The sequence below is a fragment of the Hypomesus nipponensis genome, chromosome 7 (genome assembly GCF_054491055.1).
Source record: "Hypomesus nipponensis isolate SF chromosome 7, ASM5449105v1, whole genome shotgun sequence".
NCBI lineage: Eukaryota > Metazoa > Chordata > Actinopteri > Osmeriformes > Osmeridae > Hypomesus > Hypomesus nipponensis.
In genome coordinates, this window is record NC_140367.1 from 9,162,216 (window position 1) to 9,177,500 (window position 15,285).

General features: G+C 48.9%; 2 protein-coding genes across 4 annotated transcripts in view; both read left to right on the plus strand.

The window, feature by feature from the left end:
• Window positions 1–38: 38 nt before the first annotated feature.
• tmem209 (transmembrane protein 209) lies at window positions 39–5,474 on the plus strand. Its single transcript, XM_084701685.1, has 15 exons — window positions 39–172; window positions 447–607; window positions 714–772; window positions 909–1,040; window positions 1,219–1,448; window positions 1,573–1,777; window positions 1,978–2,153; window positions 2,334–2,405; window positions 2,520–2,616; window positions 2,744–2,869; window positions 3,022–3,119; window positions 3,693–3,807; window positions 3,895–3,992; window positions 4,227–4,300; window positions 4,431–5,474. Exons 2-15 carry the CDS (start codon window positions 462–464, stop codon window positions 4,483–4,485), a joined length of 1,683 nt encoding a protein of 560 aa, XP_084557811.1. The 5' UTR covers window positions 39–172; window positions 447–461; the 3' UTR covers window positions 4,486–5,474.
• Window positions 5,475–5,862: 388 nt separating this feature from the next.
• The window catches only part of ahcyl2b (adenosylhomocysteinase like 2b), a 26,383-nt gene continuing 16,960 nt past the window's right edge, over window positions 5,863–15,285 (plus strand). For all 3 annotated transcript variants that reach the window (XR_014762437.1, XM_084701361.1, XM_084701362.1), the window contains exon 1: window positions 5,863–6,324. Coding sequence is in view for 2 of the 3 variants with exons in the window: in XM_084701361.1 (XP_084557487.1) it covers window positions 5,878–6,324 (447 nt within the window). In the remaining variant the exon portion in view is untranslated. The remainder of the gene's footprint in view (window positions 6,325–15,285) is intronic.

A 15,285-nucleotide genomic window follows, 5' to 3' on the forward strand; every position in this document is an offset into this window, starting at 1 on the left:
AGTCCAAAATGGCGGCAGCGGTACAGGCATAGGGTACAGGCTTCGCCAAGTCTCCGCCTCTTGTGCTTTGGGTTACTGCCAAATACTCAAACTCAGAAGTACACTTCAAACATCGACAAACTACATCCGGGTGAAATACGAATGGTGCAGCGCCGTCGCTAGTCAGCTAACGGTGTGTAACAACTATCTGTTGACATAATTCACATAAACAGAACTGCACATGTTGGTCTGGTTAATGACTTGTATGTATAGTATGGCAATATATGTATGCAGCTGACCTCTGTGAATTACAATGGTGTTGTCTCGTGTTCTATTATTAACGTTAGCACTAGCATTCTAGCTAGCTAGCAACCGCCAGAGAGTATTCGTGTGCATGTGGAGCTCTGTTTACAGCAAGCTGTCTGTCATTGTGACCCTTAACCAAAGTTTACATATTGGTGTCGCAGGTAGGTAATCGTGGTATGTGGTTGATGACACCAACGAAGGACGGCATGTCAACTCTTATCGACCGGACGATGAGGATGAGGAGGGAGGAGCAGGCACGACAAGTGGTGCTAGCATGGGCTGTACTCAACGTATCACTCGCTGGCATGATCTACACGGAAATGTACGTTTGTGTATTTGTGAGACACTTCCTGTTTTAACAACTAATTCTCCTAAATTAATTTGGTTCCCTTCTTACTGCTATGTTATCTGCCTATTTTGCTTTGCAGGTCTGGGAAACTACTAAGCCGCTACTACAACATAACATACTGGCCAATTTGGTACATTGGTACGTGACCTAAAGTCCTTCATAAAAGAAATAAATGTTGAAAAGTTTGGATCACAGTAGTGAGAGTAAAATATATTAATGTTTTGGTTTATGGTTTGATGTATGAATATAGTGTTTTTCCTTCATCCTGTTATAGAACTGGCCCTGGCCTCTCTCTTCAGTCTCAATGCTCTGTTTGACTTCTGGAAGTACTTTAAATATACCATGGCCCCCTCCACCATTGCTGTCACCCCCGACCAGCATCGCCTATTGGGCCTGGGGAAATCTGGTGAGAACACACTAGAAACTGGAGTAGGTGCCCAAGTATAATAGTAGTTGCTTTTTGGCAAGAAATATCTTTTCTGAAGGACTCAGACATTCCTCTTCATAAAAGTGAAGCAAACCTGACATAGACCAAAAATCTATATTTAGAAGACTAATTGCAAATATGTTATTTTCTCCCTTAGGTATTCAGGCCTCCCCCCCTCAGAAACCAGAGAAGAAGGAGGCTCCGGCCCCCCCTCAGTCATCCCCCCTCCAGGGCCAGAGTGTGCTTAGTTTCAGCCCCTCACGTCCCGCCAGCACCAGCCCAAAGTTCTCCCCCAGCTGTGTGCAGGGTTACAGCCCTCCACTGACCAACCCCTCCACCCCAGGCAGTGCTGGAGGACCCTTCTCCCCCTCCCTGGCCTTTGGAAAGGTGACTGTCATATCCTATTAAAATGCAATCTGGTTGCTGAGTCGGGAGGTTTGTTGTCGCTGTTTTCAAATGATGTTTCTGTTCACGTGGGACTTCTCCAGCTTATAAACGTCTCTCCTGTCAGGTGGTGAACTACAGCCCCTCCCCTGGCTCATCCCCCTTCCCCAGCAGCATCGGGCCAGTAGAAGGCACCAGCCTGAGGGCTCGCTACCGCACCTCCCCCTCCGTCTTCACCTCCCCAGGAGGCAAGGAGGACTACATGGAGGACCTGAAGCTCCTGGAGAGGTTCCTCCGCTCCGAGGAGGAGAAGAGCCACCGTAGCCAGCTAGGTATGGCTGTGTTGTCTGTAAAAACATCAGCTGGGTGAACTGTGTATGCAGGCATTTAGGTAGTGGGACAGTGTCTAATATAAAGTAATCTAGCTGGGAGCCTCTGGTTGTACCGGTGTTGAAAAACGAGCACCCTTTTGTCAAGTGTTGACTATGGACCATGATATATCCGTGTCCTGCTGTTTGTCCTCCAACTCCAGGGAGCCCTGAGTCTGCGTCTCCATCCCACAGCCCAACGTTCTGGAACTATAGCCGTTCGGTGGGAGACTACGCCCAGAGCCTGAGGAAGTTCCAGTACCAGCCTGCCTGCCGTTCCCTGGCCCCCTCAGCCCACAAAGATGAAACCGACCTGGGGTCCAAGCAGGCCGCAGAGGAGGTCAGTACAGCCAGACCTGTCTGTTCTGTCATCTGGACAGACTGTCGGTCCCAAAGGAACCAGCTAAGTCTGTTCCATTACGTCTGCCAATTCATTTAGGCCTTCCTAAAGCAAGCACCAACTGTTGTCTACCAGTCTGTCCCCATCTATTGACCTATGCTCTTGCGTTATGGTTTTCAGGTATGGGCCAGAATAACCACCAATCGTCTGGTAGTGGACAGCATAGACAGCTGGACCGCCAAGCTCAGAAACGTGGGTAAAGCCGTAACAACCTCAGAGATGAGCTCTGATGCAAAACAGCTAACAATATAGGCTGCTTGTAATGTGCGAGCCAGTGTGTTACAGTGTTTTTCATTCTCCTGGTAGTGGATAAATGACACCATCCTGGTTCCTCTGGTGAAGGAGATGGAGTCAGTCAACAGCCAGCTCAGGAGGATGGGCTGTCCAGAACTACAAATAGGGGGTAGGCAGTAGGCTCTGTAGGATATACTAATCTTGTGCAGAGGGTTTTAGAGAATAATGGAACATGTAGTTGTAGAGTCATGATTTGCTGAAATAAATCGAATCTCTTCTCTCATCTGTACCTATAGAGGCCAGTATAAGCAGCCTGAAACAAGCTGCAGTGGTGAAAGCCAGCTCCATCCCCACCATGAATGCCATTGTGCAGTACCTGGACATCACACCCAACCAAGAGTACCTTGTAGAACGAGTTAAAGGTGAGGGGCGACGCATGCCACCCCTTAGCAAGTGTACAGCATAGGATACCACTTGTATGCATTCGATGGTATGTAGCCTAGCGTGCACTCTAGTGTTCCAGCGTGTACATTTAGAACATGTTCTGATGTTATTTGTGTCTTGTTCCTATCAGAGCTGGCCCATAGTGGCTGCATGAGCTCCTTCCGATGGAACGGAGGTGAAAACCTGAAGAGCAGGAAGTGGGACACAGACCTCCCTACAGACTGTGCTGTAAGTCAGACCCTAAAGCCCAATTTATACTTAGGTCGCCGACATAAATGGCGTCACGGTCGACACTTTTAACCGTCGCTTGAAAGTGTCGCCTACCAGGAGAAATTTCTACTGGCGCTGATGTCGTCACATAGTGTCGCGCAAGTGTGATTGGCTAGATAGACGGCACGCGTCGTTGACTGCATTGTTTTGAATTTTCAGTGAACGCTCAACAGCTGTTTAAGATGGAAGGAAAAGAGGAGAGATTGGCAGAGCAAGTTAGAACATATCCACACCTTTTATAATGCCTGTCAAAATTAGCTACAGCCATTTTTCTCCAATCGATCACCTAGGCTACAAGGCGTAAACAATGTAACCATAGCTATGTGTTTGCCGAAGTATAAATGCAGCAGCTTCAGCGACATTTTTTTTTCTTCGTCTGCGACCATTTCAAAAGTGTCGGCGACATAAGTATAAACTAGGCTTAACCCAGCTCTTTCCCAATAGGTCTAAAAACAGACCTCAATAACTTACTGTGTCTGGAAAACTCTGTATTCTTTTTCGTTGATTGGCTTGTTTCATTGGACCATATAGATCCTGATGCATTTGCTGTGCACGTACCTGGACTCGAGGCTTCCTCCCCATCCAAAGTACCCTGACGGAAAGACCTTCACCTCCCAGCACTTCACACACACTCCAGACAAACCTGGTGAGGCCACACATACACTGCTGTACATCCGTGCAAGTGCACACTCTCTGGCTCTCCCTCAACGCCTGAAGTGTTTCCTCCATACAGATGTGACCAATGAGAACCTTTTCTGCGTCCATCAGAGCAGCATCAACCCTCCACACTATCAGCTTATCTACCAGGGCCATGTGTACAGCCTGCCCAAGGTGAGCACCACCCTCCTACACCAAATGTATTCTAACCCGATACAGGTGATGTCACAAACACACACCTGATCCTACCCTTGAACAAAGATCACATTATTGATTACAAAGTTTCCTTCTTGTGTGTGGAAAAAATCTGTCCCTTACTCATCCTTTTATCTGAGGACAATCCAAGACATCTGTGACATTTGTCAACCTGAAGCCAGGGTCATGAATGCTTGTGATTGTCTCTAACAGGGCAGGAACAATCTATTCCACACGGTTCTTATGTTCCTCTTTGTCATCAAAACCAAGGAGGCTGGAATGCTGGGGTGAGTGAAAGTTTTCATAGGCATCAATAGAGAAGTCCTGCAAATGTCAGTATGAATGCCAATTTGACAATGTCACTCTTTGTTGCGTATCATTTTAACATTGCGATTGGTTTGTTTTGCCATCTTGCAGGAGAGTAAACCTTGGTCTGTCAGGGGTTAACATCCTGTGGATATTTGGAGATTGAGGAGAGCTCTCTGCTCTTTTGAACATTTCTCTGCACAGGGAAGTTCTCACTACTTAGACATTTGTGGAGGTGTCCTCACAATTTGAATGTTGTGGCCCAAGGTCATGAGCCGGGAACTTCCTTTTGGATGCTGTTTATAATGTGTGTTTCAGAGGATAAATTAACTCGTTAATTTACATCTTGTCATTACTTTTCTTTGGTGAAACAGCACAAGGCATTTGTAAACCGTGACCTCAATTTGTAGTGAATTTTGGGAGTGATCTATTAGTTTTTTTTACATTGGCTTTAAAAGCAGTACTGTATTTTAACATGAAAACCTTTTTTGTAAGTATTCTAAGAATGTATCAGGATGGCATATATTACATCAGACATTTTTTATCAGATTTTGAGGATTGATTCTTGTAAATTATCAAGGCTTGAAAATAGCAGTTATAGTCCGTGCTTGATAGGTTTGCTATTGTTTTCTGTTCAGTGGTAGGGCAGTTTTACATAAACCTTGGAAGCAATAGAGCTGTAAAGGCACAACATCAGGACACTAGTTATAGTGCATTCAAATGCACAACTTTTGAATAATAGCATCGGGTTCGAGGTACTGCCACTGGCATGGTCAATGTGTCATCCACATCTATAATAGGACATATGGTCCCCAACTTATGGACTAGATTTATAGCTGTATGCATGCCACAAATACTGCTAGAATACCAAGCTAATGGATGGTTGCCTGTGATATAGTTTGTGCCAAAGTCATATTCTTATATGGCCTGCCTAAGAAAATGCTTCTACTTGCAATACTTTCTGAATGTCATTTTTAAAAGGTTAAAAAAACGCTGTGTGTTACTTCTGTTCAGAATGTCTACAAAGACTTGCCCATACTGTTGAAACATAATTTCTTTGTGCCACTGTGTTTAGTCCGATGTTTTCGATGGTTTGTAGCAATGTTATTTTTATAGTGTTCAACCTGTAAATAAATACACAAACCTTGTGTTAAATCAGTTATTTTTTTGTACGTTTGACCACCCGATGGCAGTATAGTCTTGTAGCTTTTCCAGTATAAAAAAGAAAATGTTCAAAACATTTGACTATGATGTACGACTATATAGTATAACCATACCATACCAAAATGTTCATGGGCAATTAAAATATTATTAGAGAATTGTTATGATTTATGAATTCGGTGTTGATACGTATCCCTTTATGTGAACAGCATTTCCCATAATGCACTTGTTAGGGCAGTGTTTCTTGGGAAGTGTATTCATCGTTATATATCGTTTTGTTATTTAATACATATAGTAACATGCGTCTGAATACAATTTCATCCCTTCCCTTTAAAACGTATTACCGTTCAGCAGTGGTGCATGTATTATGTCCAGGGGAGTTTTGGACATTTTGTAAATGGGTGGAGAAATTAGGCGTGATACTACTACTACCACAACGCCTAAGCTTTTCAGAAGTGGTCCAGTCACGTCCGTTCGCCGCCTCGTTATCTGTGTTGGGAAAGGACTTTGTGAAATTGTAGCGATGTCAGTCCAGGTTGTGGCAGCGAAAATGGCCGAGGTCGAAATAAAAGACGTCCCCAGCAAAGATGTACCACCCGAATCACCTCTGACACCCAACTCGGAGGAAAAGGGGTTAGTCAAAAACGAACCAAACCCTGTCGCAACCAGCCCATTGACGGATCCCACCGTTAAAGCCGGGGACCAGAGCCCAGGCTTTCTCACCCCGAACCCCGTGAAGATGCCGCAGGCGTCCGCGATGAAGCGTACCGATCCGCAACAAAACGGCGGAGAAGCTTTTGTAAATCGTGATGGTACTGTCGCTGAAGCCCCCAGAATGAAAAAGGTAAGGGAAACTAGATAGTTAAATATTATGTATTATGCTGGTCTGCCTGACCCGGTCCAGGGGCAGAGTGGTTGTAGCTAGCAAGCTGAAATCAGGCATTGTGTGACGATGCCTTATACTGTGCTGATGTTCTCAACCAACGCTCTGGTCCTGGACTGTAGCTACGAGCTAGTAAGCAGACCGCTTCTGCGTTGACACAAACAGGTTTTTGTCAGTCGTCAAGACTGGACAGAAATGTCGTTCATTATTTTGTCCCACATATATACCCTTCAAATGTACCTTGCTGGTGTGTATTGCGAGACATAGGGACAGTAACCTATGTGATATTGTAACGAGTTATCTAGCTAATGATAGCTCTCTATTAGCCAGAAAGTACTAGCTAGAACCAACCATGCTCGAGTCATGCTTTGACCGCAGTGCGCTTTATTGGCTCTGTCAGACATTGCTTTGCTCAGGATTGTTTTGCTCAACTACAAATTTTCTGTGGATGTTTATTCTGAGGTTAATTATGGCTGTTAATGTGTATGTGTTGGTATGATTCAGGACACATGGCAGTGAAGATCTGGTGAGAATTTAGACTTGTCCAAACAGGAAAGAAGCGGTCCACAACAGTCGCACCAACTTGTTCCGCAACAGCGGTCCATGTTCAGACATTAAGGATTTACAAATAGTAGTTGGTTAACTGTAATACAAGGTGAATCTGTCTGTTAGTTGACATGACTTCACAACCATTTAGGCTGTTTTCACCCCAGTCATCAGAACCACTGCGATCTGTGTCCCAACGCTACCTTTGTCATCTGTTTTGTTGACAGCGTTATTTATATCAGCCAAATATAGAATACTTTGGGTATAGCCTGGGCTCTTCTTAAGGGTGTTTCTATCTCCAAGGCTTAGCTCACTGCCTTTGCCTGGCCTAGGACATTTTTAGACTTTAGGCCAAGATGGAGTTCCTTCCAAGAAAGCTAGGTCTCGACTCAATCCTCACGTGTCAGTGGCTCTTTAGTCTTATCATCTAGTCTTGGAAGGTTCTGATCAGAAACGGGTAATGAGACCAAGGTTCAAGGAAAAACGATGTTGATAAGGACTTTTTTTGCTGCCAATGTGAATGCTGTTGTAGAGATGATTTATAAGGGTGTCAGTAAGTGCTTATGCTAATGGATGAGAGGACGGTGAGAAAGTGAGTCTCAGACAGAACTGGAGAGGGAGAAATGTAATGGACATGTAAGGAGGGTGGGAAAAAGATAAAGGGGAAAGTCAAAACAAACTAACTGGCCTTCACCAGATGGTCCAGTCCCTCCACACTCCTTCCTCTCCATGTCAGCAGGCTGACTGGTGGAGCCCGGGTGGAACAGGCCTCCTGTGAGCTCCCCCATCCGGAGGAGAGGAAGGTGCTCTGGTGCAGCATCTGGCCCACTAGGGAGGACCTGGGATACATAACAAATACGTTTTGGCACGAGGCTACAGCTTACAGTTGGGTCCTCAGGCTTGAATTGTTTATATTTGTGTGTTTAAAAATAAATACATATGAGTTCCGAGTATTAAGGTGCAGTACATCCTGCATACGTTCCTTGAGGCTGGTTCTGGTTTTTGTTGATTTGTACCAGTTTCAGGATGAAATGGCAGAAATGTTTTGCATTTTACCACCACAATTATAATAATTAAAATTAAAAAATCCTGCCTGCATAGACCCGTCCATTAAACTGATCTGCATCAGTCACCTCAATTACCTGAACAGACAGCCATTAAAACAGGAGTTTCCTTAGCACTGTCAGTTTTTATAATTTCATGCATTGTAAAAGGAATGATGAGCATTACAACCGTGCCAGCTAAAGCTGCATCTGTTGAATTCCTACCCCCCCATACAACTACACGCACACACACACACACACACACACACACACACACACACACACACACACACACACAGTGATCCATACATACACACACACACAGTGATCCATACACACACATTAACAAGGATGATGTGGATACGGAGGCTGGTTGGCTGACTTTAATCCATGCCTCACCCCATGTCACGACACAGGGGGGGTGGGTGGGGGGGGGATTATTCTGCGCTGTGCTCTGCTCTAGGTGGGCAGATGTTCACTCTGTGACCAGACCAGAGAGACCCCTTTGAAAGAGGCTCAGCGATTTGATTATGGCGCTTAAAAATAGTTCTCCTTTCAGGGGCATCATTTTAGATATCCAGGTAACAGGAGCCTATACATCTCTCATCCATGCCATCCAGGACAGTGGGGCAGGGGGAGAAGTGTGTGTGTGTGCGTGCGCGTGCGTGTGCGTGCCATATCATTGGGCAGTGAGAGTGGCAGCCAAATGAAGTTACACTGAGGAGATTTTAGGTGTGTTTTCTTGGTTTGGCCTCTGTGCCCAAGGCTGGGGTGTTAATGTGCCGCTAGGCTTCCTCTGAACTGGCCGGCCATACGCTCAGACCTGGATGGAATTTGTAGGCTCACTTGATATCCTTTTAAATGCCTCTCCGGCAGTGCTTTGTTTAGGTTGCCTGCATGGCACCAGGGAACAGTGGATTGGAACACTACCAAAGGTTTTTGCTGAACTCCACCCTTCTGGCACCCCAGGCGGTCTAAATCAAGTGTTCACTCCAGAGGGCTCTAAGGAGATCTCGTGTGGTATTTCTAGCCTTTTACACGGCTCTGGGGTTGTCTTCTGAGCTGAGTATCATAGTGGTGATGGCTCTGGCTGGCTGAGACCAGCTAGAGATCAAGGTGAAGAGAGAATGTCATTCGTAATGTCAGTTAGTCTATGAGAAATGCAATGTCACTAATCTTGTATTCCTAGTAAAGCTAACATTTGCTAACTGGCTCACTGAGTGCTGGTAAACACCAGTAAATGGCTTGGCCTGGGGATGTAAACAGATACGCAGAAGTAGTTCCGTTTCAAACAGCTTTTTTACTCTTAACACGATACTCCAGCTTGATATTTTTGATCTGCTGGTACCTTTTGTGTGGCGGTTGGCAGCGTTTCTAGACTTCCCCGTCCAGATTTACAAGAAGCGGAGAACACTTGTTCTTCCTGACTGCTTGTCTGCCAGGTGTCTCCCCCTCACGCCCGCAGTGAGTCAGCGTCCTGAGGTGCTGGTCCTCAGGAGGGGACTCTTTTCCCCCTCATCTTCGTGTCTCTCTGAGGCGCAGGCCCAGCCCCTGCGTGACACCGTCCCCTCCCCCCTCCTCTGTCTGATCAGCGGCCAGGTCCGCTGGCCAGACCTTCCTCCCAGTTTCTCCATTAACCTCACCCCTGCCCTGCCCTAAGCACCTCGCTAACTAGGCCTCGCAAATTATTTATTTCACGGTTCACTTTCAGCACTTTTGGGTGTCGCCCAAAAAGTCTTTCTCGAGACTCACCACAGCTCAGTGGTTCTCGAACCTTTGACTCCACAGAAGGGCCCCATCATCTCGGAGGATACGTCGGCTTCTTTCCTGTTTGGGCAATGCCCTGACGCAATGTGTCAGCAGCCTGTGCCAGGGTCCAACCTGTGCGTGCGTGTCTCAACCTGGTTCTGGCCCCTGGCTGCTAAAGGTGTCACCACCTTAGGAGCTCTGTCTGTGTCTGTCGACAGGGGGAATGTGGCACCTTGGTGGGAGGAAGGTGGCCGTCTCGCTGGGCACGCACGGAATGTCCCGGGAGACGGAGCGAGAGAGAAGTAGCGAGACAGCGAGGGAGAGAGAAGTAGAGAGAGAGAGAGCGAGGGAGAGAGAAGTAGAGAGAGAGAGAGAGCGAGGGAGAGAGAGACGGGTCCACACGGCTTCCTCACACAATCTCCTCTCTGTGCGTAAGGTCTCTACCTTTCACGACGCAGGGCCTCTCTGGTTTGTCGGTGGCCAGCTCCAAACAGCCTCTGAGGTCCCTCCCTACACCCGGCTGGCTCGTTGACATCAGAGGGGATTTGATCTACAAAAGCAACATGCTGACTCCAGAGGGGTAGGAGACAGGAGTTCCCAGAGCCTGGAGCCCAGGCCAGGCCAGAGCAGGCCAGGTCAGAGCAGGGTAGCCCTGTCTGGAACTTTATGCTCCACTGCTGTTTTATGGAGTCACATGCGTGATACAGGGTTTTCTTATTAACTTGAACTGGGGGGGGGGGGTTCACATGCCGTGTGTGTGTAGGTGGAACAGTGCGACCCTGTCTTTCTTTGTGCACATGCAACCGCTTTAATGGCATGTAGGTATATGTATACATGCAGTTTGGGGAGGGGGCGGGGGGGGGGGGGGATTGCAGCAGTCCCATTAACACGGTCAATTCAGCCTGAGTAGAGCCTGTGTACTGCTGGCCCTCCCTGGCTCTCTGCTGGCCCTCCCTGGCTGGCCCTCCCTGGCTCTCTGCTGGCACTCCCTGGCTCTCTGCTGGCCCTCCCTGGCTCTCTGCTGGCCCTCCCTGGCTCTCTGCTGGCCCTCCCTGGCTCTCTGCTGGCCCTCCCTGGCTCTCTGCTGCCCTGGTGTCCTGCTACTACCCTCGGGTCAATCCAATACAGGACAGGACAGTAGGGGACCAGGCCTGGGGGTTCAGCCTCCAAACAGAAATCGGACGCGCTGTTCTAAGTGGTTGATGGCCCGGCGTGCCTTTCACTTGTGTGACACAGAGGGCGGCACTGCTTCAAATTCGATTTGCGTTCCTCCAGCTTAACCCATAAGGTCGGTCACATATACACTGACCCTTCACTGTCGAGGAAACAAGCCAGGCTGTAATGTCTGACTCGAATGGCGATGTTAGTCATTCAGTCTTGTGGTCCAGATTATCGAGGATTATTTAATTCGCACAATAGTTCCAAAAGTAGCCTAACTGGCATTTGAATACTTTTTCGACCCCCATTTTGGATCTGAAATCCAATCCAATAAGATGAAAAGTGACGTTGACACGACTGGCAGAAAACGGTACCTCATCTCCCTTGAAGACGCTCGTCAATCATTTCTGTGTTGAAATGTAGTTACACAGCCACTACCCAGTCTTTCTGTGGCCACTGTACAGTGGCTAATCTGGAGTACAAGTGTCGTGGCACGAATGCAGAATGTTCCCAAACAAAAAGTGGACTGATACAAGTTCAGTGTTCTTTATGTAATTGGGTCTCCTTGGCCTGCGAGTCACATGCAGGGGGCGTGAGTGTGTGTTTGGCTGCGTGCCTGTTTGCTACTCTCCCCCTAACACAACGTTATCGCTAGTAGCTTGCGATAGTATGTCTCTCTCTGTCTCTCTCTGTCTCTGTCTCTCTCTGTCTCTCTCTGTCTCTGTCTCTCTGTCTCTGTCTCTCTCTCTCTCTCTCTCTCTCTCTCTCTCTCTCTCTCTCTCTCTCTCTCTCTGTCTCTCTGTCTCTGTCTGTGTGTGTGTGTGTGTGTGTTTGGCTCTCCCACACTCTCGTTCACCTTACCTCTTTTTACCTCCAGCCTGTCGGCGTGACTGACTCACACCCCGACAGAACGTCCTGTGTCGGCCTCAAGTGGCGTCGGCTCTCTCCTCCTCAGCACGATGAGAGCACGGCGGCGGAGGCCCTCAGAAGTCTGAGCACCACCCCCACCCTAACAAGGCCCTCATCAGAACCCGCCCCCCGCACTCCAACTGTGACCCGGTGGAGGTGTTGGAACAGGGCCTCTCTTTAGACAGAGTGAAGCACAGCACAGGTGCATGCAGTGGTGTGTAGGGGAGGTGCTGGTGGCCTTTTAGGTTTTGGAGTTGGCGGAGGTCGGAGACTGGGTTGGGTCACTCCCATCAGGGGCCTGCTGAACACGGCTCGACGGAGGGAGAGGGAAGGGCATTGTTTGGTGCCAGAACACACACACACACAGCAGACCTGCCCTGATTGTGCTTCCGAGGTGCGTGTTGTCCTCCCATCTCCCCTTCTGATGTCACGGGGCTGCGTTTCATGGTCATCACTTTCCAGAAGTCTCCTCTGGTTCCTAGGAGCTGAATCAGGAATGCCTGAGAGCACAAAGCTGTTCAAAACAACTTTTTCCTGGTACTCCCTAGGTTAAGCATTAGTGAGGAGGAACTGGAGTGAAAGGGTGAACCTGGCGAGGGGTTGAGAGCGGCAGATCTGAGCCAGCAGTGGGCCTTCAGGTCAGAGGTTGGGAGGGATGCTTTCTGCGGGCTCTCACCTCACCCAGACGTAGAACATCTATCTTGGAGGGGGGGGGGGCTGTGAGTAATGTTGGGCTTCTCCCAGTTGTGTGTGTGTGTGCACCTGCCACATGAAGGCACAGACTCTATACTATAGTGTTGATTATGACTTCTCATGTCTTAAGTATTGTTATGGAGCAGTAAGTGTGTGTGCATCCATGCCACTTAAGTGTATAGGCCGTACGCTATAGAATGCTGACAGGGCCTGTGGTTAAGCCTGCAGTGTTGGCAGTGGGTCTCTCCCTCTCTGGCTTCTCTCCAGAGGAGCAGGGCAGCTTAGACGGACCCCCCAGGCTTGGGACAAAGAGACGCCATTGTGTTCGAGAAGTGCTGCATCACAAATGGCCTCCCCACCATGGAGCACTGCACTCTGCCCCCCCGTTTCCTTCCCCCTGCCAAGACCGCAAAGGTACGAGCCGGTAAGGGCAACCCAGTAGTGAGGTTGGGAGAGACCATCTTCACAGCCCGGGGTAGGTGGAGGTCTGTGTTGAGAGAACTGTAAAGCTGGACTCCGCAGTTTGAAGAAGTAAGAAGAGGAAGCAAGCAGAGAGTAATGAAGCCCAGCCCAGCCCTCTCTGATGGAGTCACTCCCCCCACGGTCTCCCCCCACGGTCTCCCCCCACGGTCTCCCCCCACGGTCTCCCCCCACGGTCTCCCCCCACGGTCTCCCCCCACGGTCTCCCCCCACGGTCTCCCCGGTGTGCTCCCCTGCCCTGAGCTGGACGAGCTGTCCTCCCTGGGCCGTGGAGGACCCGCTCGTGTCGAATGTCTCCCAGCTGCAAGCTTGTTGACTGGAGAACCAGAGAACGAGTTTCTGCGGTGTGTTTTCAGACCCAGCTTGAGAGGGGGGTTTCTTCTTTGCAGGAGAGAAGGAAAATAAACCGCAGGACAGACGGGACAGAGTGTTGCGTGAGGACAGGGAGGCCTGGTGTGGTGTTTGATCTCACAGATGGACCATTCCTACCCTCAATTTAACAGAAAGCCCAGTTAGGAACCCAGAATAGCACGACCCTAAAACAAACTTCCAACTGCCTCGCTGTTGTCCGGATCACTTTGTAATTATGCCTTTCTCTGAGAGAAGAATGCTGTGTGTATATATATATATATATATATATATATATATATATATATATATATATATATATATATATATATATATATATATATATATATATATATATATATATATATATATATATATCTTTTTTTTTGTCAGATCAAATGTAGTGTTGACTATGACCCTTCATTTCCGAGCCTTGTTGTGGAGCTGTAAACCCCTAAATTGCTGTTTGTATTTCCTGCTTTTTGGGTTTGTGTCTCTCAGAGGCTTAGGCTGGATACATTAGTGCTGCTCGTCTGCCAGTGTTATTTTGATCTTTTTAGACCTTCAATTCGTTAGTGTTGTTGTTATTACTGGGTACTGAATGTGTTTCATGGATTTAACATGGACTTGTGCGAAGGCTAAAAGCCCCCAACAGTACCGGATGTGCCTGTCATAGTATTACTGCACATTTACTCAGGAGAGACAGAGTTGTGTGTGTGTGTGTGTCGCTCACAACATTGATGTCCCTGATTGTGGTGGGGGAAGGGGGATTTGAAGAGCACTCACTAGATCCAATGGATGATAGAAATTGGTTGTCAATGGCGCCCCTTGTATGGGCGCTGGTTGCTGGGAGTGATTGGATGGGAGCTGAGGCCCTGAGGGGCTGAGGGGAGAGGTGACCGTGTTCAGGCCCACAGAGCCCCTCAGTGCTCCTGACTGAACACCACCAGCCCGTCACCCTGACCCCGGGCCCGGTTACCAACTTGGGGGGCCAACTTGAATGGAGCTTAAAATAGACCCCCACCCTCACACACCCTCACATACTCTAATGAAGCTCAGGGGCTTTTCTAGTAAGGGGTGACTCCCCCCCTCACCACCACCACCTCCCACCCAGCTAACCTGACTGATAGACTAACACAGCCCTGTAGCTTTGTTAGTACAGCCTTTTAGCCATGTTGGTAATGCCCTATGGTACTACAGTGTAAACCAGTCCATACTGGTCTACATTGTAGAATATGTTGGATGGAAAGAGGCTCTGTATCTTGAGCTGGTGTAGTGTGTGTGTGTGTGTGTGTGTGTGGGTGGCGGGCCTCTGGGGGTGTGTGTGTGCGTGTGTGCGTGTGTGCCTGTCCCTGTTTTCAGGGAACACTTGTCTGTGTGCATATATCAGCAAGGCATGGCTGTGTTTGCCTTCCATCACTTCCACCCCGGAGGCTAGCTCGCCGCGCTCCCCAGCGCCCGCCGTTTCCTACCCCAGCTCTCCTGCCATTGGAAGAGGCACTCCCAGCCAACCAGCCGTGGGTTCAGCCTGCCTCGGAGGGTTGTCGTCGCTTCAGTGTGTGTGTGTGTGTGTGTGTGTGTGTGCGTGCGTAATCCCGCTCGTTTATTCACGCACGTGTGCTCGCGCCTGTTGACCCGTGCGGTACGCGTGAGTGCGCACACGCAGCAACAGACGACGCGCCTTGCTGGTGGTGCGTAGCCCGGTCCTCCGTCAGCCGCCACCGTTTCCCAGTGTGGTGCGTCATCGATGCGCCCGCATCCCCCTCAGCCCCCACCGCAGCCGGCTCCTCCAGGTCACCCTTGGTGGTCCAGGATCCTGCCCTGCTCAGGGCTCCCCTCCCCTCCCCCTCCCCAGGGCAGAGCAGACGGGACCTGCCTCTCGGCTCCAGAGAGCCTCCCCAGTGCCGTGCTGGGAGCTGGGGGAGCGCTGTGTCTTTGAACCATCCGGAAAAGACAAGCCAACGAGAGAGAGCACGGTGCTTATGTGTCTGTGTAT